This window comes from Schistocerca piceifrons, chromosome 3 (assembly GCF_021461385.2).
Source record: "Schistocerca piceifrons isolate TAMUIC-IGC-003096 chromosome 3, iqSchPice1.1, whole genome shotgun sequence".
NCBI classification, from domain to species: Eukaryota; Metazoa; Arthropoda; class Insecta; order Orthoptera; family Acrididae; genus Schistocerca; species Schistocerca piceifrons.
In genome coordinates, this window is record NC_060140.1 from 913,272,516 (window position 1) to 913,296,359 (window position 23,844).

Below are 23,844 nucleotides of genomic sequence, written 5' to 3' on the forward strand. Positions count from 1 at the left end.
GAGGCCGCCAATTGTGAAATTCAGATTCGATTCATACTGCGCATACTAAAAGCTCATGGCCAGAGGTGTAATGTGGCAAAGCACCAAGATGCACTTCTCAGCCGTTGTCGAGAGAATCGAGTTAAAAGAAACCGTTGCGGTGAAATACTTTCTACGATTAGTAATTTTCTACAGCGTCGTGGCGCAGCGGTAAGCGCTCGGGTTCGTAATCCGAAGGTTGCTGGATCGAATCTCGCGCCATGCAACCTTTTTTTCAGTATTTGTTTTTTTGTAATTCAAATGTATATGCATCAAACCTGACGAACAGAACAATTTTTCAGAATGTCAATCAGGTGTGTTTCCCAACAGATAATTTAAAAAACAATTGTTCTTGTAAAAACGCATCGTTTATCAGATGTGCTCGATGTCGTGCTGTTTCCTGCTTTCCATGTTTCTATGATAACTATCACTCAGGTTCGTGCGATACTCCAGCTACTTCTGGTCACCAACTGTTAATTATGTGCGACTGTATACCAAACTTATCAATAAATTGTATCCACTTCAATATTATTTGTGATATTGTGTTTTATTTCAAGTATTATTTTTCCACGACAAACGACTTTCAACAACTTATTATATCATAATTGCCGCAACTGATTGCCGGGAATTTTATATATATATATGTGTGTGTGTGTGTGTGTATACATTTGAATTACAAAAAGCAAATAATGAAAAGAAGTTGCCTGGCGCGAGATTCGATCCGGCGACCTTCGAATTGCGAACCCGAGCGCTTACCGCTGCGCCACGACGCAGTAGAAAATTACTAATCGTAGAGAGTATTTCACCGCAACGGTTTCTTTCAACTCGATTTTCTCGACAACGGCTGAGAAGTGCATCTTGGTGCTTTGCCACATTACACCTCTGGCCATGAGCTTTTAGTATGCGCAGTATGAATCGAATCTGAATTTCACAATTGGCGGCCTCCCGTTGTGAGTGAACCTACGCCGTAATGTTAAAAAAAATGTTCAAAAGTTCTCTTTTCAATTAATGAGGTAGGTATTTTGATATTCAGATTAAATTGTCGCTGCTGAACAGTCGTTGGTTAACTATCATTGATTAAATCACTTAATGATGTAGTCCACGCTTGATATTTCACTTGGAACGAACAGTTTATTGTTCCTTGGCGACTAAATACTTTGTAATCTTCGCACCACACGCACACGCAGTTGGTTCGTAAAGTCAGTTCTATTACAATTAAGTTTCTTGACAATTACAACTTGACTCTTCAGCGTAACTGTATTATCTTCGTGAAGTCGTGTAATTGTGTCCTAATCGAGACTAATTGAGTGTAGTCCTTTGATATACTATCCACTCTTGTTTTAGTTCCAACTATTTGAAAGTCAAGTCCAATATTCACCGGTTTCCTAAATAAAGTTCAATTAACCCGTTATGCACGGTTAATCGCGTCTATCAGTTCCTGTCTCTGCTTAGAAAATCAGTTTCCGAAGTTCGTGAATCACGTCACGCAAGAAACACTTCTGAACGCAAAACAATCTCGTCGCGTTCCGTGCTCTCAATAACTAAGACAAGAATTGTTCTCACAAGTCTTTACAGGACGAGAGCCAGCAAGCGACTTCTTCTGTGAAAGAGTATTGTAGGCGCATTGAATTTCTTTGTTGCGCTTACAACTCTCTTCCACATAAAAGTTAAATCTGACTAACATCACCTTGGACTTAGCGTTCAAGATATTAGTTGCAATTATCACTTGGATATTTGTCCATTAGTTAAATCTGAGGTTTCTTCCTCCTCTGTTCATAACAAAAACTCTCAGTGATGTATAATGTCGTTGTTATCAAAACTTCTTGGTGTTAGCTTATCGGCAAAGATGTCGTATTTGCCAAGATAACTCTTCCCTACTTCATATTATGACATTCTGCCTTAATTGACTCTTAAGGGGGTCTTTGGGGTGTTATAACATCCTTATGGTGATGATTATCAAGTTTTAAAAATCGAATGTGTAGGTCATGTCCAGAAGAAAATGTGGACTCAACTCTGACACATTCGAAAGACTCAGAACCTTGGTGGAAAAGCAAACTCGCAGAGTTATTAGTGAAAAAGCTCAGCGCTTATTATGGACTAGTGACGCGAAGACATGTAAATAGTGTGCAAGACATGATAAAAGCAATTATGGCGACATAATATGATATGATTTCCACGGATGAAATTCCTCGACTCGATTGTTGCCCAGAGGGAGAAGACAGCTGGAGCGAGTGGCAGAAACGAACAGCCCTTGGAATGGAACATGAACCGCAAACCACACCCTACTCCATTGCACCCCGACGTACAGAAGGAAATTCTTCCAATATATGAACATTTATCAAGGAATGAATTACTGAAGAGATGCTTAGGTGGCCACACAGAAAATGCGAGTGAATTTTTTAATTCCACTACTTGGTGATTAGCTCCTAAACATTTGCACACCGGACTAAAAGTTGTTGAATTGGCATAGTATTTAGCAGCGGGCTTACTCAATGAAGGAAATTCATCCCTTCTGATGATCATGAACGAGACAGGAATTGTAGTAGGGACGCAAAGCTTCGATTATGCCGAACAAATGGATAACCAGCGCGTGAGCCAGCAGAATCGACGTAGTTCATTGGGAGCGAAGGAAGGCTGGAAAGCTGGGAGAGCACTGCTGCAAGCGCAAAAAGAAGCCTACGAGGAAGAAGAAGGATTGCTGTATGGTGCTGGAATCTCAGATTAATCGGTAAGCATATTACATTATTGTTAACGCCTTTATCTTGAAATGACGTTTTCAGATTTGCGTGCAGTTTAACTCAAAAAGTATAGAACCGATCATTGTGAAAATTGATAGTTTGATTCTTTATAAAATTTCAAATTATATGAACCATCTTGTAAGATGATATCATGATTTGAAGGGTATTTTTCTTTGCCTAGCTAGAGAAAAAAATCGTGAAAGTCGAAGTAAATGGTTACAAAGGCTGCAAAATATTTAATTTTCATTATTTTCACATGAATTGAGGTTCATATTCTTACGAAATAAGTCATTGATGTAAAATCAAAACTTTTTCGATTTCAGATGAAAATCTAAATGGCCACACTTCACGTAATTTGAGAACTATACTCACAACCTTCAGCCGACATCAAAAAGTAACTTTACTTTTGGTTGAAATTATTCAAAAAATTCACAAAATCTGCTCGAAATATGAATGAAATGCTTTCAAAATATGATTAAATTCTAATTAATTCTTCCCCCCAAAAAACAAATCTGGAAAAGACAGTGTCAAACAGCCTCCTAATGTGGTTTCGCCCCTTAAATCTCGATAACTTGCCACTGTGGCAGCAGTAACCGATCTAACAACTGCGGCAAACGCTTGTTGTCTTACATCGTCGTTGGCGACCGCAGCGTCGTATTCTGTCTGTTTACATATCTCTGTATGTGAATAAGCATGCCTATACCAGTTTCTTTGGCGCTTCAGTGTGTGTTTCCATATGTATCGTCGTGAAATTGTACTTAGTTGGCCGGTTTTCGGAGATTTCGAAGACATTACAATTGATCACATCTCCAGGAATATAGAAGCAACTAAGGAACGGCAGGAAACTTAAAACTGAGAATAAATGCGAACCTTTAACATCTTGTCAGCAGAGACGTACATATGGAATATCAGCTGAGTTCTAAGGGTGTTGAGTTAAGGCTCTGCTCGGCGTTATCGAAGAAAAAATCAGAAATTTCACCTTAAGCGACTAATGACGTGACTCACGACGACGAAATGATGACTCGTTACGGTGTACTTTCGGAATGTGTTTCAGTCCCTTAACAGCTCCGTGACCTCGCTTGGCTGGTATGCACCAGCGACCCAGAGGCGTTTTGGACGTAATGGAGGACAACAGACAGAATGGAGATACGACTTCTTTTTTGGGTTTCATTTTCGACAAAGTTCGGGAATCGTTGAAAAAACAAACATGACGAGAGGACAGTACGAGTAGAGAGAGGAGTTATAATAGTAAGTGGAGAGCAACGACTCTGGCGGGCGCCGCCCATCGCCGGGTCTAGGCGGCAGGATGTGGCGGGGAAGACGAGGCCGGCCCGCGCTATATAAGCCGCCGGCCAGCCACGCACTGGGCAGGAACAGTTCAGTCCGAAGCAGCAGCCGCAGAAGACATGAAGGTCCTGGTGAGTAGCCGACAGCGCACAGTAGCGGGGGCAGGCAGGGCTCACATGGCCGTGCATCTACCTACATGTTCCACAGACAAAATTAAGTGTGCGGTACAGTAAAGGGCAAGAGAATGATAGAAGACGTGGTCTGTTGCAGTACCACCTGCGAATCATATTCAAATGTAGGAATCTCATCTGGGTTGAAACAAATACATCAAAATTTGTATTACTTACCACTAGTGATTCTCACAGAGATGTAACGAGAGTATATCTCGCTTTGGAGCATGAAGCTCTCGTCAGAGATTTTAGTTTCTGTACTTGTAAGGCGGTTGCAGCCTTAAGTAAACGGTAGAAGAGTAGATAATTGAGTTTGTCTCTCCACCACTTATAACACCAGCAACACTTACGTCTGAAACGAAATTTTCATTCACAGTGTTGCTAATATACGGGTGACACGTGTCACTATAAAAGTATACACTTTCTGATATCGTGTAAACTGATGCAGTGAAAGAACGAGCTACCCATCAAAATAGAGAAATAGTTTACAGCACTTACGAAACTAAAGGTCACATTTAAATGATATCATGAAAAGCACATTTTAGTAGAAATCCAAGCAGTATAGATGGATAACCGAAAATAACAACCTACACATATTTAGTTGCAGACGATGTACAAAAAAAAACTGTCTTATCCAAATATTGATTGATTTTTATCCACCGTTAAAATAAACAATATGATCGAAACTTTATGGCAGAAACATTTGCCATGACTGCAGCTATTCTGTATATAAAATGACATTACTATAACTTCGCTGACAGAATTTCGTGTGTGGATGTATGGATAGTATTACCGTCAATCATCTCAGCGAGAAAGTGGATTTGAGCTTTGAGGACCAGCAGCAGTGGAAACGAGAGAAGGACTGAAAGAGGAAGAGGAAAAGAAATGTCATACAGCAAAATTAACGAAGGTAGGAGAAAGAAAACCATTTTCACAACACTACATAATGACTTAGATTGATTAATAAAAGGAAAAACATAAAATACTGTTTATAATATTTTACCTGAGCTCTTATATGATGAATTTGAGAATAATAGTAACAGGAATCAGAAGGTCTGTAGATGATGATTGTTAATCTAGAACAGCGCTCGTCAAAACGCCACCCAAGGGCCGTAAGCAGTCCGAATCAAGTGTTCATACGGCCAGCGATTATCGGCCTATTTTACAATACTCCTAATATCCATCCAGCAAGTAACACCCGAATCCAGAAACGTCAGTTAAGGCATTGTTAAGAGTGTGGATTTCGTGACCAATAGGTAACAACAACTACTAAGAGAGAAAGTAATTTTAAATGAAACTGATGAATTCTTCCAAAAGCTAAGTAACGTGGGCTACTTACTTCAGGGACAGAATGGTAGGTTGCACAGCAACTGCAAATTAAAGGATTTGTAAGGGGGAATGTTTTATTGTTCGTCTTCCAGTAACGACAGCTGAAGGGTGTTCAGAACTCGTACCAAAGAGCTGCTGTGGTGCAAACACAGAAGTAACATGGATTTGTGAATGCGCATTGTAGAGGTGGTCATCTTCAAATGTGGTATACATTTGCAGCAAGGAATATGAAATTAGATTCAAGCAGTTGTAATATCACACAATAAGAAGAAGGAAAAAGACGTTCAAAACGGCTGATGAATAATTGTGATCCTGTCTCATATTGTATAATACATATAATACTCCCACAGACAGCACAACACTTCATCAGACAATTACAGTCACGGCTTTCAGGTAACTGAGGAAAGCCGACTTGAAGTTTTCAAAATGGTGCCTAATTTTAACAGTCGGCACAAGAGGGTTTTCAGGCAAGTTATTACCCCCTTACTGTAGCTACTCTATTGTGGTCTCAGAATGTATCTCAGAGTGTACTAATTTATGTGGGTCACCAATCAATAGCCAGCCGCTGAGACCGAGCGATTCTAGATGCTTCAGTCTGGAAATGTGCTGCAGCTACAGTCACAGGTTCGAATCCTGCCTCGAGCATGGATGAGTGTCCTTAGGTTAGTTAGGTTTAAGTAGTTCTAAGTCTAGGGGACTGATGGCCTCCTATGCTAAGTCCCATTGTGCTCAGAGCCATTTGAACAATTTGAACAAATCAGTAAAACGATAGATACATATGCGGCCCAAGATACCACTCCGAGACGTCAGTAGTGATTCTTAAGCATTAAAGTTTGATGACGATTACTCCTGAAAAATAAAAATTTCATTAGAGGACCAGATTAGGCATTTTGTTAGCCACTGTCTGCGATAAGTAGAATTCATTCAGAATATAGCAATACAATACGTATCCTGCTTCTAGACTGTTCAGTGATGTCTAACGCATACGCTGTCTGCAGGTGATCCTGAGCTCCGTGTTGGCTGTGGCCCTGGCCAAGCCCGGCTACCTGGGTCTGGGTCTGGGGGTTCCCGCCGCCATCCCGGTGCCCGCCGACGCCCCCGACGTGGCCGTGGCTAAGGCGGCGCACCTGGCGACGCAGGCGGCGGAGGCGGCGCGCAACACGCTGGGCGTGCCCGTGGCCTCCGTCGTGCCCGCCGACGAGCCCCACGTGGCCGTCGCCAAGGCGGCGCACCTCAACATCCAGGCCGCAGAGGCCGCCCGCAACACCCTGGGCGTGCCCGCCATCGCCGCCGCCCCCGTCATCGCTGCCGCTCGCTACGCCGTGGCCGGCCCCGTCATCGCTGGGCCCGCCAACATCGTGATCGGACCTGGCGGCGTTCCCCTGGACACTCCTGAGGTATGTACTTCTACACCATTTCCTATATCCCCTTCAGAACAGTACACATACCATGCAGTGAGACGGTGTTACTGACAAGGCGCTCCTCCCTTTCCAGGTGGCCAGCGCCAAGGCCGCCCACGCTGCGGCCCACGCTCAGTCCGCAGCCCTGGCCGCCGCCACCCCCGCAGACCCCGTGTCTGGGCTGCCCCTGGCCGCCGTCTACGCTGCCAGCATCCCCGCCATCCACCACGCTGACGCCATCGCCCACCTCCAGTACAAGGCCGCCCTCCTCGGTTAGAGGATCACTCCTACAAAAAGTAGTCATGTATCAGTCACACACTCTTGTAAATAAACTATACTTTACATAAATCTCTCTGTGGTCATCTTTTCACATCTCCTTCAGGAACCTAAGTGACGAAATCGATATATAAGAAAATCAAGCTCTCAACTGCCTAAAAAGATTCTTGAAAAACTGATACGGGATACTCTACCTGTGCTGCTAGAACATGTGCCTTTACAAGTACGACACAACATGTGGTATGCTGTATAATTGAAGTTGGAAGGGAATTGCATATCAGGTTACCTTCCATTCGGAAAGTGGGTGCACTCAGCGACTGTTATGTAACTTATAAGTTATAGAGTGCAGCAATCAGTCGTCTTTTTTTAAATTTTTTTTCGCAAATCCAGATTTCGGCTAGTAGCTAGCCATCCTCAATGCACTATTTTCTATTCTCAATGCATGTAAGTCCCTGTTGTTCGGGCGTCAGTCACAGTTCGTTGAATCTGAATCAGGGTTGAGCAAATGTGGTATGTGTGCATTGTTGTTGCTGTTGTGGTCTTCAGTCCTGAGACTGGTTTGATCCAGCTCTCCATGCTGCTCTATCCTCTGCAAGCTTCTTCATCTGTGAGTAACTACTGCAACCTACATCTTTATGTATCTGTTTAGTGTATTCATCTCTTGGTCTCCCTCTGCGATTCTTACCCTCCACGCTGCCCTCCAATACTAAATTGGTGATCCCTTCATGCCTCAGAACGTCTCCTACCAACCGATCCCTTCTTCTAGTCAAGTTGTGCCACAAACTCCTCTTCTCCCCAATCCCATTCAATAACTCTTCATTAGTTATGTGATCTACCCATCTAATCTTCAGCATTCTTCTGTAGCACCACATTTCGAAAGCTTCTATTCTCTTCTTGTCCAAACTATTTATCGTCCATGTTTCACTTCCATACATGGCTGCACTCCATACAAATACTTTCAGAAACGACTTCCTGACACTTAAAACTATACTCGATGTTAAAAATTTGTCTTCTTCACAATATACAGGGTGTTACAAAAAGGTATGCCCAAACTCTCAGGAAACATTCCTCACACACAAATAAAGAAAAGATGTTATGTGGACATGTGTCTGGAAACGCTTAATTTCCATGTTAGAGCTCATTTTAGTTTCGTCAGTATGTACTGTACTACCTCGATTCGCCGCCGTGATTTCATACGGGATACTCTACCTGTGCTGCTAGAACATGTGCCTTTACAAGTACGACACAACATGTGGTTCATGCATGATGGAGCTCCTGCACATTTCAGTCGAAGTGTTGGTACGCTGCTCAACAACAGATTCGGTGACCGGTGGATTGGTAGAGGCAGACCAATTCCATGGCCTCCACGCTCACCTGATCTCAACCCTCTTGACTTTCATTTATGGGGGCATTTGAAAGTTCTTGTCTACACAACCCCGGTACCAAATGTAGAGACTCTTCGTGCTCGTATTGTGGACGGCTGTGATACAATACGCCATTCTCCAGGGCTGCATCAGCGCATCAGGGATTCCATGCGACGAAGGGTGGATGCATGTATCCTCGCTAACGGAGGACATTTTCAACATTTCCTGTAAAAAAGTGTTTGAAGTCACGCTGGTACGTTCTGTTGATGTATGTTTCCATTCCATGATTAATGTAATTTGAAGAGAAGTAATAAAATGAGCCTTAACATGGAAAGTAAGCGATTCCGGACACATGTCCACATAACAAATTTTCTTTCTTTGTGTGTGAGGAATGTTTCCTGAAAGTTTGGGCGTACCTTTTAGTAACACCCTGTATGTGCATAGGCGGCCAGTCTTCCATTGTCTCTGTTAACCAGATGTTACTGAAGCACCACTTTAACCATTCTAGCCCCGTTTGTCTCAAACGCATACTGTCACAGCCTGTTGACCTATCGCCTTTACCATCGTCTATATTAAGGTCATGTTTGTGGTAGTGACACAGAATTAATGACGAAAGCCTAGAAGACGTTAAGATACTCAAAACGAAAATTTAATGAACCTTTACACTTCTGTGTACATTGGGAAGAAAATTAAATTTTTGTTAAAGGATAAAGTGGCCCTCCATATGTATTACAAGTCTGTGGTTACAGTGACAGCGACAAAGTTTGCCAGACGTCACCTGGTGACTTCAGCCGAAAGTTTGGTCACAGTGCGCCCGATCTCCTTCTCTAGTTCTTGGTGGGATGAATTCCATGACTCTCTTGAAACTTATGTGGGGAGCACCATACACTATTTCTTCAGTTATTGGGAGACCAGACACGCTTCGTGAATATACACTGACGGAAAATAATCGCTGCACCAAAAAGCAGTAAACGTACAGTAATGAAATTTCGGCAATGCATTGGCTAGGTAAAATATAAGTGATTAACACTACAAAATTACAGGTTAATACATGCGCGAGACAAGGCATTCCAAATGTGAAATGTTGCTACATTAATAAACGTTGAAACTGCCAGAATGTTGAATGCAAACATGCAAACGTGCATTCACTGCGCTGTACAGGTGCAGGATGTCAGTTTGTGGGATGGAGTTCCACGGCTGTGCCACTAGGTCAGTCAGTAAAGGGACGGCTAATGTTGTCTGTGGATGACGCTAGAGTTGGTAAAACAGTTTGAGGACTCACAGTGGCCATTATATTTTGGATTTATGCAATAGAATAAGTGAGTGGAAGGGCTAAGTCGAGGTGAGTATGATAAATTTCTCTCAAATTGCGTTTCAGTTTTATTGCATCGAGGACTCCATTGAAAACTCAGCAATGTTAATAACAGAACCTCTCATCCATTCACAACGATATCACAATTCAAGACCACGTAGAGTTTTAACCATTTAAATCAATACATCTCAAAAACTTCTCAGCAAACAGAAGAACATAAGCTACAATAATTTTAGAAAAACCACCTTAATTAAACAATATGCTTAAAACTCATACTTTATAATTCCAATTAGCCACGCTTGGAAAGTATTGCCATCACATGAATTGCATTAAAAATCCATAAAACAAATTTTTACGCAGAAAAAGCAACCATTATCAACACAATTAATGAAAGTTAAGTAATGTGGCACATGAACTGTCATTTATCAGAGCGTTGATCAAATACAGCAAACCGGTGGGACCGGAGCCACGTGCTCATGAACCCTTGAGACAATCGGTTTGCCTTAGGCCAGCAACGTCAGCTGTTTTCGAATAAAGGCGAGAGCCTTTGTGGGTAATAAACAAGTCTACCCAGTAATTCGGCGCCTCATGCGATATATATCTGGGCTCACAACCCGTAACAATCAAAAATGGTTCAAATGGCTCTGAGCACTATGGGACTCAACTACTGAGGTCATTAGTTCCCTAGAACTTAGAACTAGTTAAACCTAACTAACCTAAGGACATCACAAACATCAATGCCCGAGGCAGGATTCGAACCTGCGACCGTAGCGGTCTTGCGTTTCCAGACGGTAGCGCCTTTAACCGCACGGCCACTTCGGCTGGCCCGTACCAATCAACCATAAATACAGGGTTATTACAAATGATTGAAGCGATTTCACAGCTCTACAATAACTTTATTATTTGAAATATTTTCACAATGCTTTGCACACACATACAAAAACTCAAAAAGTTTTTTTAGGCATTGACAAATGTTCGATATCTGCCCCTGTAGTGATTCGGCAGACATCAAGCCGATAATCAAGTTCCTCTCACACTCAGCGCAGCATGTCCCCATCAATGAGTTTGAAAGCATCATTGATGCGAGCTCGCAGTTCTGGCACGTTTCTTGGTAGAGGAGCTTCAAACACTGAATCTTTCACACAACCCCACAGAAAGAAATCGCATGGGGTTAAGTCGGGAGAGCGTGGAGGCCATGACATGAATTGCTGATCATGATCTCCACCACGACCGATCCATCGGTTTTCCAATCTCCTGTTTAAGAAATGGCGAACATCATGATGGAAGTGCGGGGAAGCACCATCCTGTTGAAAGATGAAGTTGGCGCTGTCGGTCTCCAGTCGTGGCATGAGCCAATTTTCCAGCATGTCCAGATACACGTGTCCTGTAACGTTTTTTTCGCAGAAGAGAAAGGGGCCGTAAACTTTAAACAGTGAGATTGCACAAAACACGTTAACTTTTGGTGAATTGCGAATTTGCTGCACGAATGCGTGAGGATTCTCTACCGCCCATATTCGCACATTGTCTGTTCACTTCACCATTAAGAAAAATGTTGCTTCATCACTGAAAACAAGTTTCGCACTGAACGCATCCTCTTCCATGAGCTGTGGCAACCGCGCCGGAGATTCAAAGCGTTTGTCATCGGGTGTCAGGGCTTGTAGCAATTGTAAACGGTAAGGCTTCTGCTTTAGCCTTTTCCGTAAGATTTTCCAGACCGTCGGCTGTGGTACGTTTAGCTCCCTGCTTGCTTTATTCGTCGACTTCCGCGGGTTACACGTGACACTTGCCTGCACGCGTTCAACCGTTTCTTCGCTCACTGCAGTCCGACCCGTTGATTTCCCCTCACAGAGGCATCCAGAAGCTTTAAACTGCGCATACCATCGCCGAATGGAGTTAGCAGTTGGTGGACCTTTGTTGAACTTCGTCCTGAAGTGTCGTTGCACTGTTATGACTGACTGATGTGAGTGCATTTCAAGCACGACATACGCTTTCTCGGCTCCTGTCGCCATTTTGTCTCACTGCGCTCTCGAGCGCTCTGGCGGCAGAAACCTGAAGTGCGGCTTCAGCCGAACAAAACTTTATGAGTTTTTCTACGTATCTGTAGTGTGTCGTGACCATATGTCAATGATTGGAGCTACAGTGAATTTGTGAAATCGCTTCAATCATTTGTAATAGCCCTGTACAATGGAGCACTCGTCGGCAGTAACAGCCGTTAACGACACGGAGCAAGGAAAGTAGCAAGTCCAGGGCGTAGATAGGCTGTCGTCCGGTTAGCAGGTCCCATCGACGGTCGTTAAAGGTGGAGAGCTGGAAGTGCAAAAAGTCAGTTGTTATCACCCACAGCAGACAGCTTCGCTTAGGAGGCGTCGCAATTGCACTGACCACAGCGCTACTCAGCACCACACACGCAGAGATGCGCACGCGAATTCAAATGCATCGCAAGGGTGAAGACTTTTGAGTTTCTCTCTGAGCTGACGAAACTCCTGGTGTCATAAACGCTGCAGTGCAAACAAAAACTAATTACCGAAGTACATGACAACATTTTCTTTTCAAGAGAACTTTACTACTGTGAGTAAAACAACTTCGAGAAAAATCACGTGTACGTTTCCCAGACATGTGACTGAGTAGAAAAAACATCTGGAAAAGGAGACACTGAAAGAAAATTTCTGTGGAACTGTTACTGCGCTTCAAGCTATGAGTAAGATCTGACATTATATTTCGTGACCTAAACGAGTTTGAATTTGATTTTCAAATGTTGCAACTCCTTTTCCACAACACATTTGAAAGTCGCCTCCTGAAATCATGTTGGGGCTCACAGACTTTCAGTATTATCATGTGGTGAGGGAGAGGCTTCCTACTGCAGAAAATCTGGAAATCTTTTGCAAAAATATTTATTTGGAGAGAGTTCCCGCACTTCGAAATAGCTGCTGGAGGTTGCAGTGTGTTCGGAGCAAATAAATAAATGGAGTTTTGGAATAGTCTTACTTACCTTCATCGGGTTGGAGTAATTCATTTGATGACAAGCAGTTTCACTCTCAACATCGAGTTGTTAACAAAAAGATATTAAAAATACCTCCAGTGATATAAAACAGTGTATCGATCTTTTAACATCTGACACCAACTATTTACAGAAAAATGAATAAACTGGTAGTAAGAGATATCTGGCGAGATCAGATTCTGTTTAGGAGAATTGTAGGAACGGGAAAGGCGATACTGATGCTGTCACTTATTCTAGAAGATAAGTTAAAAATCGCACCTACGTTTATAGTATTTGTAGATTTAGAGAAAACTTTTGACAGTGTTGCCTGGGATACACTATCTGAAATTCTGTAGGTATCAGGGATAAAACACAGCGAGCGAAAACTTAGCGAAAACCTTCAAACAAACCACATTGCAGTTATCAGTCGAAGAATATGATACGGAAGCAGCAGTTGAGAAGGCAATCAGAGAGGTTTCCAGTCCACCCTCGATGTTATGCAATCCATAAACTGAGGAAGCGGCGAAGGAAACCAAGAAGAAATTTGGAAAGGTGTTCACACCGAAGGAGAAGAAATAACAACTTTGGTGGTTGTTGGTGACGTTGTAATTCACTCAGAGACGGTAAATGATTTGGAAGACCAGATGATTGAATATATTGCGTCTCGAAAACCAGTTACAGGATGAACATCACCAAAAGTAATACAAGTGGTGCAATGTAGTCGAATGAAGTAATGCGATCTTGAAGGGATCTGATTAGGAAATGACACATTAAAAGTTGTAAATGAGTTTTCTATTTGGGAAGGTAAATGTCACAACGGGCGACCCAGAAAGCATAAAATATGCAGAGAAGCAGTAACAAGAGAAGCGTTTCCGAAAAGAAAATTAGATAATTTTCAATATACACTCTAAGATTAAAAAACAGGTACACCACGAATGAATTATCCGAATGAGACGGAAATCGATAGATGTGATCTCCATGTACAGAAAAACAAACGATTACAATTTCAGAAAAAAATAGATGATTTATTCAAGAGAAAGAGCTTCACAAATCAAACTAGAAACTCGTTGGTCCACCTTTGGCCCATAGGCAAGCAGTAAATCGGCTATTCATTGATTAATAGTGTCGTTTAATTTTCTCTTGATGGATATCGTGTCAAATTCTGTCCAACAGGAGCGTTAGATCGTCAAAATCCCAGGTGGTTGCAAGGCCCTGACCATAATGCTCCATACTTCCAGAAATGGGAAGAGGTCTGGCTATCTTGCTGGCCAAGGTAGGGTTGCCAAGCGCAAAGACAAGAAGTAGCCATTATCTTGCTGAAATACACACATCAAAAAAAGTTTTCCATCACCTCGGTTCCGAGAGTTTCGGAACCTGTACAGAAAATTGGAATAGAGATCAACATTAACAACATTTCCGCCCTTTGTTTGCTCATGAAAACCAAACATTGCATATTGTACCATCAAACAGCGAGACCTTCCGAAGTGGTGGTCCAGTTTGCTGTACTCACCGGTACCTCTAATACCCACTAGCACGTCGTCTTGGATTGATGCATGCCTGTATTCGTCGTGGCATACTATGCACAAGTTCATCAAGGCACTGTTGGTCCAGATTATCCCATTCCTCAACGGCGATTCGGCGTAGATAGCTCATAGGCATGTTCCATATGGTTCGTGTCTGGAGGACATACTGGCCACTGTAGTCGAGCGATGTCGTTATCCTGAAGAAAGTCATTCACAAAATGTGCACGATGGGGGCGCGAATAGTCGTCTATGAAGACGAATGCCTCGCTAATATGCTGCCGATGTAGTTGCACTATCGCTCGGAGGATGGCATTCACGTATCGCGCAGCCGTGGGTGGCGCCTTCCATGACCGCCAGCGGCGTACGTCGACCCCACATAATGCCGCCCAAAACATCAGGGAACTTCCACCCTTGTTCCACTCGCTGGACAGTGTATCTAAGGCGTTCAGCTTGACCGAGTTGCCTCCAAGCACGTCTCCGACGATTGTCTGGTTGAAGACATATGCGACACTCACCGGTGAAGAGAACGTGATGCCAGTCCTGAGCGGTCCATTAGGCATGTTATTGGGCCCATCTGCACTGCGCTGCATGGTGTCGTGGTTGCAAAGATGGATCTCGCCACAGACGTAGGGAGTGAAGTTGCTCATGATGCAGCCTATTGTGCGCAGTTTGAGTCGTAGCGCGAAGTCCTGTGGCTGCACGAAAAGCACTATTCAACATGGCGGCGTTGCTGTCGGGCTTCCTCCGACCCATAATCCATAAGTACCGGTCATACACTGCAGTAGTAGACCTTGGGCGGCCTGATCGAGGCATGTCATCGACAGTTCCTGTCTCTATGTATCCCCTCCATGTCCGAACAACATCGCTTTGGTTCATTGCGAGACGCCTGGACATTTCCCTTGTTGATAACTCTTTCTGGCAGAAAATAACAACGCGGACGCGATCGAACCGCGGTATTGACCGTCTTGGCATGGTTGAGCTACAGACAACACGAGCCGTGTACCTCCTTCCTGCTGGAATGGCTGAAACTGATCGGCTGTCGAACCCCCTTCGTCTAATAGCTGCTGCTCATGCGTGGTTGTTTACAACTTTGGGCGGGTTTAGTGACATCTCTGAACAGTCAAAGGGACTGTGTCTGTGATACAACATCCACAGTCAACAACGCCTATCTTCAGGAGTTCTGGGAACCAGGGTGATGCATTTTTTTTTCTATGTGTATATATCGTGTATTCCATCTTCTCGATAATGTTCTAGAGTAGAGGCTACAAACAGTAGCGGAGCTGCAGTTAGAAGAGGGCAATACGTGTTCAGGCCAGAAAAGTGAACTGGCCAGAACTTCAGTGTGCGTGTGTTGAAGGAGAAGATTAGGGGTGTTTTTCGGATCCTAGTGTTCAATATATCGAGAAGCCAAAAGACTGCGACAATAGAGGAAAGACCTAAAAGTGCATGAGGAAGAGAAGAGTCACCCAAGAGTTATGAAGCAATGTAGTAGACCACTGCCACATTTATCACTGTCATGACATAATAAAAATACCAAGAAATCCGATTCACAGATTAATGCCTTGGCTTTCGCTAACGGTGTTGTGACACGGGAGAAACAGAATAGGAAGCGTAGCTGAGGCGGCTGGACAAATGGGTGGATGGATTCTAGAAATATAGTCTTAAAACGAGTGAAGCGAAGACAGTAGTAATGGTAGTCAATTTGGAAGTGTATCCAGCAAATATCAAGTGTGGAAATACCCCTAACTCCCCTGGGAAATGTGGAAAACTTAACTTCCCTTGAAAGAGCATCTCGCAGCAAGGTAGCCATGAAAGTGGTAGCAAATAGGTTTCACAAGTGCTCCTGCTTCTATCAACATATTACGCCGATCCTATGAGATCACAAGGCGCCCAGAAAGCAAAATGAATTATGTACAGAAACTACATCAGAAAGGTCCTAGCATATGCCTTAAGAAAATGCACCCTCCCGAAGGGTGACTCATCATGGCTGTTGGTGTCGGAGAAGAAGTTATTCATCCACGACACAAAAAACAAAACCGGGCAAATTAAGAAATGGAGAGAAGGCTGTGATTAAGACAGCAGTTCCAGAGCTAGTCAGCATATCTACACTCAAGTCATTAGGGATCAAATTAAGGAAGGAAGGAAGGAACGAGGAGAGTTTGGGTGACTGTAGAGAGAAGCTGATGGGACCCGGCGAGTAGTTAGGCAAAGGACAACACGTTGAATGGACACTATAAAGGTGGAGAATGCAGTGACAGGAGGAACACTGGAAGTTATCATGAGAAATACACTCCTCGAAATTGAAATAAGAACACCGTGAATTCATTGTCCCAGGAAGGGGAAACTTTATTGACACATTCCTGGGGTCAGATACATCACGTGATCACACTGACAGAACCACAGGCACATAGACACAGGCAACAGAGCATGCACAATGTCAGCACTAGTACAGTGTATATCCACCTTTCGCAGCAATGCAGGCTGCTATTCTCCCATGGAGACGATCGTAGAGATGCTGGATGTAGTCCTGTGGAACGGCTTGCCATGCCATTTCCACCTGGCGCCTCAGTTGGACCAGCGTTCGTGCTGGACGTGCAGACCGCGTGAGACGACGCTTCATCCAGTCCCAAACATGCTCAATGGGGGACAGATCCGGAGATCTTGCTGGCCAGGGTAGTTGACTTACACCTTCTAGAGCACGTTGGGTGGCACGGGATACATGCGGACGTGCATTGTCCTGTTGGAACAGCAAGTGCCCTTGCCGGTCTAGGAATGGTAGAACGATGGGTTCGATGACGGTTTGGATGTACCGTGCACTATTCAGTGTCCCCTCGACGATCACCAGTGGTGTACGGCCAGTGTAGGAGATCGCTCCCCACACCATGGTGCCGGGTGTTGGCCCTGTGTGCCTCGGTCGTATGCAGTCCTGATTGTGGCGCTCACCTGCACGGCGCCAAACACGCATACGACCATCATTGGCACCAAGGCAGAAGCGACTCTCATCGCTGAAGACTACACGTCTCCATTCGTCCCTCCATTCACGCCTGTCGCGACACCACTGGAGGCGGGCTGCACGATGTTGGGGCGTGAGCGGAAGACGGCCTAACGGTGTGCGGGACCGTAGCCCAGCTTCATGGAGACGGTTGCGAATGGTCCTCGCCGATACCCCAGGAGCAACAGTGTCCCTAATTTGCTGGGAAGTGGCGGTGCGGTCCCCTACGGCACTGCGTAGGATCGTACGGTCTTGGCGTGCATCCGTGCGTCGCTGCGGTCCGGTCCCAGGTCGACGGGCACGTGCACCTTCCGCCGACCACTGGCGACAACAATGATGTACTGTGGAGACCTCACGCCCCACGCGTTGAGCAATTCGGCGGTACGTCCACCCGGCCTCCCGCATGCCCACTATACGCCCTCGCTCAAAGTCCGTCAACTGCACATACGGTTCACGTCCACGCTGTCGCGGCATGCTACCAGTGTTAAAGACTGCGATGGAGCTCCGTATGCCACGGCAAACTGGCTGCCACTGACGGCGGCGGTGCACAAATGCTGCGCAGCTAGCGCCATTCGACGGCCAACACCGCGGTTCCTGGTGTGTCCGCTGTGCCGTGCGTGTGATCATTGCTTGTACAGCCCTCTCGCAGTGTCCGGAGCAAGTATGGTGGGTCTGACACACCGGTGTCAATGTGTTCTTTTTTCCATTTCCAGGAGTGTATGATTTATTTTAAGAAGAACTATGGAAGAGGCTTGTACACAGCACTTGATGGTGCGTCTTTTGTACATTTAATATAAGAAAAAAAGTTAATGTTCTACTAAACCTTCCGTTCATTCGTGGCCTGAATCGTCACGTTATTGCCTTTGTACTTAGAACAAAGTGAATGTTACTCTAGGTTTTCTGTAACACAACATTCTGTGATGACCACAGATATGATAAACGGACAGTTGTCAGTTTCACATCTGGTTCAAATGGCTCTGAGCACTATGGGAACTTCTGAGGTCATCAGTCCCCTAGAACTTAGAACTACTTAAACCTAACTAACCTAAGGACATCACACACATCCATGCCCGAGGCAGGATTCGAACCTGCGACCGTAGTGGTCTCGCGGTTCCAGAATGTAGCACCTAGAGCCGCTCGGCCACCCCGACCGGCTTTACATTAGGTAGCTATATTTCTTATGCATTATAATTTTGTCATAGTTCACTTACGTACTATTTTATAAAGCTGATGACGTTTATATAAACCGAAAATGAGCATCTTCTAATCGACATGCAACCGTGAAGACAAGTAAATTGATATTTCACACAAAATGTGTTCCTTATTTCTTCTTCTCTTTCTGTTGCTGCTGCTACTACTACTACTACTATTACCGCCATTACTATTGTATCATCTATCGAAAGGGTGACACAGGTGTGGCCATCATTAGTGATCCCGCGGGTGATAGTTTATTTAGTTTTGGTGTCCCATAAAACTTGAATTGCTGCTGTGGGGAACTTGCAAGTATTGATGTTGACGTTGCACGTTGTGGATTGTCAGTGCCCGTGGAATAAATCATACAGCACTCTGCCTGTTCTCATTAAGTGTGATATCGACGTTCAAACGATCTGCGTATGTCTAACTATACTCCACTGCTTCTCCATTCTTACTCCGTCTATAAGAATTTCGACGCCAAGCTTCTACTTCCCCTCTCCCAAGACTATGGAACCCAACTCTGGGCAACTGTAACATCTCCAGTTCACATCACTGCTGAGAACGCGAAGATGTGTACTGGTTGTGACAGCACAAAATTTAACTTGAGCGGTGTAGTGGGAGATGTACAATTCAAGCACACGTCGTGAAAGTTCTGTCGACTCATCTTGCATCCTCTACAGCCATGTCCCTAGTGCAGAAGATTTCGCACGGTTGTACATTCACTGACTCCATTCGCCGTAACTGCAGATGTTACGAATCTTCTCACAACAGGCAACGAATAATTGCGTATATTTTTTGGGACTGCACAATATTTTTATTTGAAAGGTGCAATGTGTGCCACACTTCACCACAGTTATAATGAAATGACTACGTACAGTCCTAATTGAATGAAGACGCACTGTTGCACTATGTATTTCTTTGTCAGTGCCCACTCCTGCTTAGGCCGACGTTCGTCCTAAGAAGTAACGACATCCTTTGATGTCAGTCCATTCTGAAGCCTCTATCCACGAATTCTTGCCAGTGAGAGACCAGAAAAGGCAACAGATTTATAGCGGTTAAGTTCGGCATCTCGTGGACATCGCACTAGTACCAGGCAGGTGGTAGACTCGATTCATTAGAAGAACAATGAGGGAATGCAACTTTTCTTCGAAGGAGGTAGCTTACAATACTTCCGTGTGACCCATCCACTGCTCATGCACGTGGGATTCATAGCAAACAGGACGAACAGGGAATACTGAATGCACACATAACAGGGCAACATGAATGACCACAGGTTCGTTGGACCCATGGAATTGGTGAAAGACCTGAACTGGCAAAATCTTGAAGACAGACTCAACTTACCCTCCAAAACCTACTAAAAATTATCAAGCTCCACAGCTAAAGAACTTACGAATATACTACAGCCTGCCTTGTATCGTTCAGTTAGGGACCGTGAAGACAAGAATAGAATAATCGGAATGCACACACATGCATTTAACCAATCATTCTTCCCGCGCCCCACGCGCGAATAGAAGGGCCTTCTGGCATGTAGTTTCACAGTGGTTTGCACAGTGTCGATGTATATGTAGGTGGAAACAGTTGTCAAATATATCCACCAATCTTCCACGCCACAATAATCTGGACCTTAACAAAAGTTTTAGTTCTCCCTTGAAGCTAAACTTCTTCCTACCTATTGAACACATCATCGATGAGCGTCTCGGGACTTCTTGATGAGCAGTTGCGTATGTCGCAAGATTTATGAAATGGCCATAGCACAGTGACAACTCAGTTGCCAATGGCAGATGTCTAAGAAACGGGGAACTAATGTCTTGTAGCACAGGGACTAGTTTTGTATCTGTACTGTATAGACGTGGTTGCAAAATGGTTCCCTAAACAGATCATCACAGCATTCTGTTATGTGGTTTAATCTAAAAGCCGTCGTCGAAATATTTATTCTTCCAAATCTTACAATTCTGCGAATCGCTTCGTTACGTAGAGATGCCATCATATTCTGCTGTAAATACTTCTTATCTTTCCTCTAAATACGAAAAATGGTGACCCACCCACCGTAATTAGACTTTCAGTATTAAAACCGGTTTTTCTGAGTTGTAGCTAAATAAAAGACGAACAGCGTACTAAGATGCTGACTCATTCTGTTTTCCAGAAGTATCGCGTGAAACGGGCCGCCAATCAACAACTCAAACACACTGGAAACGCCTCTCTAGTTTGACGTCTACGGATAAACGGATCTTTCAGCTGCTTGTGCTGGTATCTATTTCATGACAGTAATGTCGCATTGCCCTTAATATTTTACCTTTCTAATTGTTATTTATTTCTTGCGCAACATTTTGAACTTTATTCCCACTTTCTTCTAGTTTGCACCATCAACATGTTGTTTCTACTTACATAACATTCTCCACAAATTCCGATGACTGATTGGCAATATTGCCATGCTTTTGGCTCCAACGGATATTATTATTGCTCCCAAAATACAATGAATTATGATGCAGCGGAGGCAAATAAATTTATAGAACAGATTGGTTTGTTACGTGGATTTATTAGGTTTCTTAGTAATAACTCAGCAACAACGCCAGTCTGCTGGCGGAGAATGTACAGCCCAAACAGAGAGAAAGTTTGCTTCACACCGGTGAAGACAGACACGAAAACCTGATAAAAATCGGTAGAATACCTCTGCCATCTTAATTGGTGATGTAACTTGTGCGTGAGCAGTTCTATTGTCGTTTTCAGACTACGGTGTTGCTTTGTTTCACTGTCAGAGTCTTTAGACATTTTTATAGGACGTCTTCTGTTTCGATAGTATTAAACAAGACACAATGACAACCTAAGACAATAGTAAATTCTCCAGGAAACAGACACGAAGATTAACATCGTTTGAAGCAACACAGTATACTTCCGTTTCAGTATTATCTTTTGTAGAATGTAAATTCTAGAAAAGAGATGGAGTTACAAGAATACCTTGTAGCATTTTCAAGAGAGATGTAGAGTGAAATTTTGTGACTACATTGAAATCCCTCAGTTCATGTCAATTATCTTTAGCTCAAAAATCTCTGAAACCATAGAAATCTCAACAGCAATAATGAAACTCACAGGTTTTCACAGTAATGAAATTCCTATCGTTCCCATGGACAAAAGTAAAGCATTTTAAAAGGGATGTCTAATCTTAGCAGTGTATTATCAGCAGTGTTGCCGGAATTAGACTACCAGAAAAATAGTACATAGGGAATCATAGCACCTGCGGATCACCCAGACACTCTTTTCTTTCTATTTTTAGGTGGTCTGGGGGGGGGGGGGGGAGGGCTGGATAGATATACACTCATTGGACTGTGAATAGATTTCTGGGTAATCTGCTTATTCTAAACGAGGAATTATTTACTATGGTTTATCATAAGCCATTATTGACAGACACGATGTTGACGAAATGTGAACAGTCAAGAGAAAAACCTTTCTCTGTGAGATTCTTAAGAACAGTCACATTATTCCCACAAATTCTGAAACGTTCAACCACAAGGAATGAAATTCGCAGTCCTTCTAGTTCCATCCTCAGAAGATCCCCGAAAGCTTCACACGTTACTGGGTTGGTACGTTTACAAGTTCACAAGTTCAAGTTACGTTTCCAACCTCCTGTAGCTAAGCTTCAGTACCGCTTCTAATGACCCAATTGCCGACGAAACGTTAATCTCTAATCTAATCACTTCTTTCATTCCGTCTGGCAAACTCTCCTCTCTGGTCCTGATCCCTTAACAGCCATGTAAGACTCATCCCCTTATGATCACCAGGCAATAGATCTGTTACAATCACCCTGGTAAACGACCTCTGAAATTTGTTCTTAATTAACAGAAAACTGTCAAATTTCAGTGCGTAAGCAAGTCAGATACGTCAGCGCTTTGATTTTCTGATGTATAGAATCTCTTTTAGGTCCATAGTTGATTCATATGCATTGATTACACTAACAAACAAATATACTGTCGGCCAATGTTTTTGTATCCAGTTCTCTAAGAAAATTTAAGATTGTTGATTCATAGAATACAAGCCACTTCTATCCGTCACCCAACATTTTGAGATATGATATCAACCATTTATTACGTTTAACTTTATATCGACTCAAACGACATACAGACAGTAGCTTCACTAAAGCATTTATTACTGTACGGAGTGTTAACGAGCGTAATAACCTACAAAGATAGCGAAAATTCAACATGCGCTACATGTACTGTTTAGAGATACAGTTGCAAATGTAATACACAAACAAAGTACAAACACGTCAAGTGGATAAAAACCCACGAGCTTACGGCCAAGTGCTCGTGGGCCATGGTCAACAGGTGACTGTTGAGAGACTGCTACTGCCGTCCTTAAATAGCCAAACTCCAGCTTGTGACATCGCTGGAACCAAGTCCAGTTCCACGGAAGGTAATATTTTCGTTTTAAGATCACCGTGCATGCTTCTACTTTCCAGTGGCCGGGTTCCTGGCTGTGTTTAGCTTTATTGAGGGTGTCCTCAGAAATTTTAATCTCGATCGCTCCTTTGATAACACTATCCCAGAAATCTTTCGTCTCTTTAACAACAGGTGTCTCGCCGAATAAAAATCGGTATCTGTTTTCCAGAGCACGCTCCGCAACCGCTGATTTCTCAGCATACCGTCGGCAGAAACACCTCTACACACCGTCGTGTTGCCCACAGTCTGTACGACAAGAAGTATGCACAAGAACAGGGAATTTTGTAAGACTCTAGATTTATGAGGCCTATATCATCTCTCACAGGCCTCATAAGGTGTCGAATCTTTGCTGGAGAACTGGTTCAAACGGCTCTGAGCACTGTAGGACTTAACATCTGAGGTCATCAGTCCTCTAGAACTTAGAACTACTTAAACCTAACTAACCTAAGGACATCACACACATTCATGCCCGAGGCAGGATTCGAACCTGCGACCGTAGCAGTCGTGTGATTCCAGACTAAGGTTGGAGAACTAAATCAAAGTTATACCAGCTAATCGTTCATTTCACTGAGACACAGAACAGAAAAAAAGATACAAATACCTTCTGGGTATTCTGCTAATGAGTCGATGTTGAAATGGCTTCCGAAATTTGTCGGTTCTTGTAGCCATTTCCTTCTAAACATTTTCCGTATGTTGCTCAGTTTCTTCGGCAGGATTTCAGCGTCAGAAATGGCTTCTGCTCGATGCACCTAGGTCGTCACAACAAAGCGTTTCTGCCCTGGGTGGAGATGGCTAGTTGCGTGTAGATACCTGTTCATATGGGTAGGCTTT

The 23,844-nt window shown here is 43.7% G+C and overlaps 1 protein-coding gene across 1 annotated transcript in view; it reads left to right on the plus strand.

The window, feature by feature from the left end:
* Nucleotides 1–7,290, plus strand: part of LOC124789199 (calphotin-like) — a 30,542-nt gene extending 23,252 nt beyond the window's left edge. Inside the window, exons 4-6 of the mRNA XM_047256493.1 lie at nt 4,055–4,174; nt 6,541–6,939; nt 7,037–7,290. Of these exons, the coding sequence (XP_047112449.1) occupies nt 4,055–4,174; nt 6,541–6,939; nt 7,037–7,219 (702 nt within the window). The 3' untranslated portion in view covers nt 7,220–7,290. The remainder of the gene's footprint in view (nt 1–4,054; nt 4,175–6,540; nt 6,940–7,036) is intronic.
* Nucleotides 7,291–23,844: the final 16,554 nt, after the last annotated feature.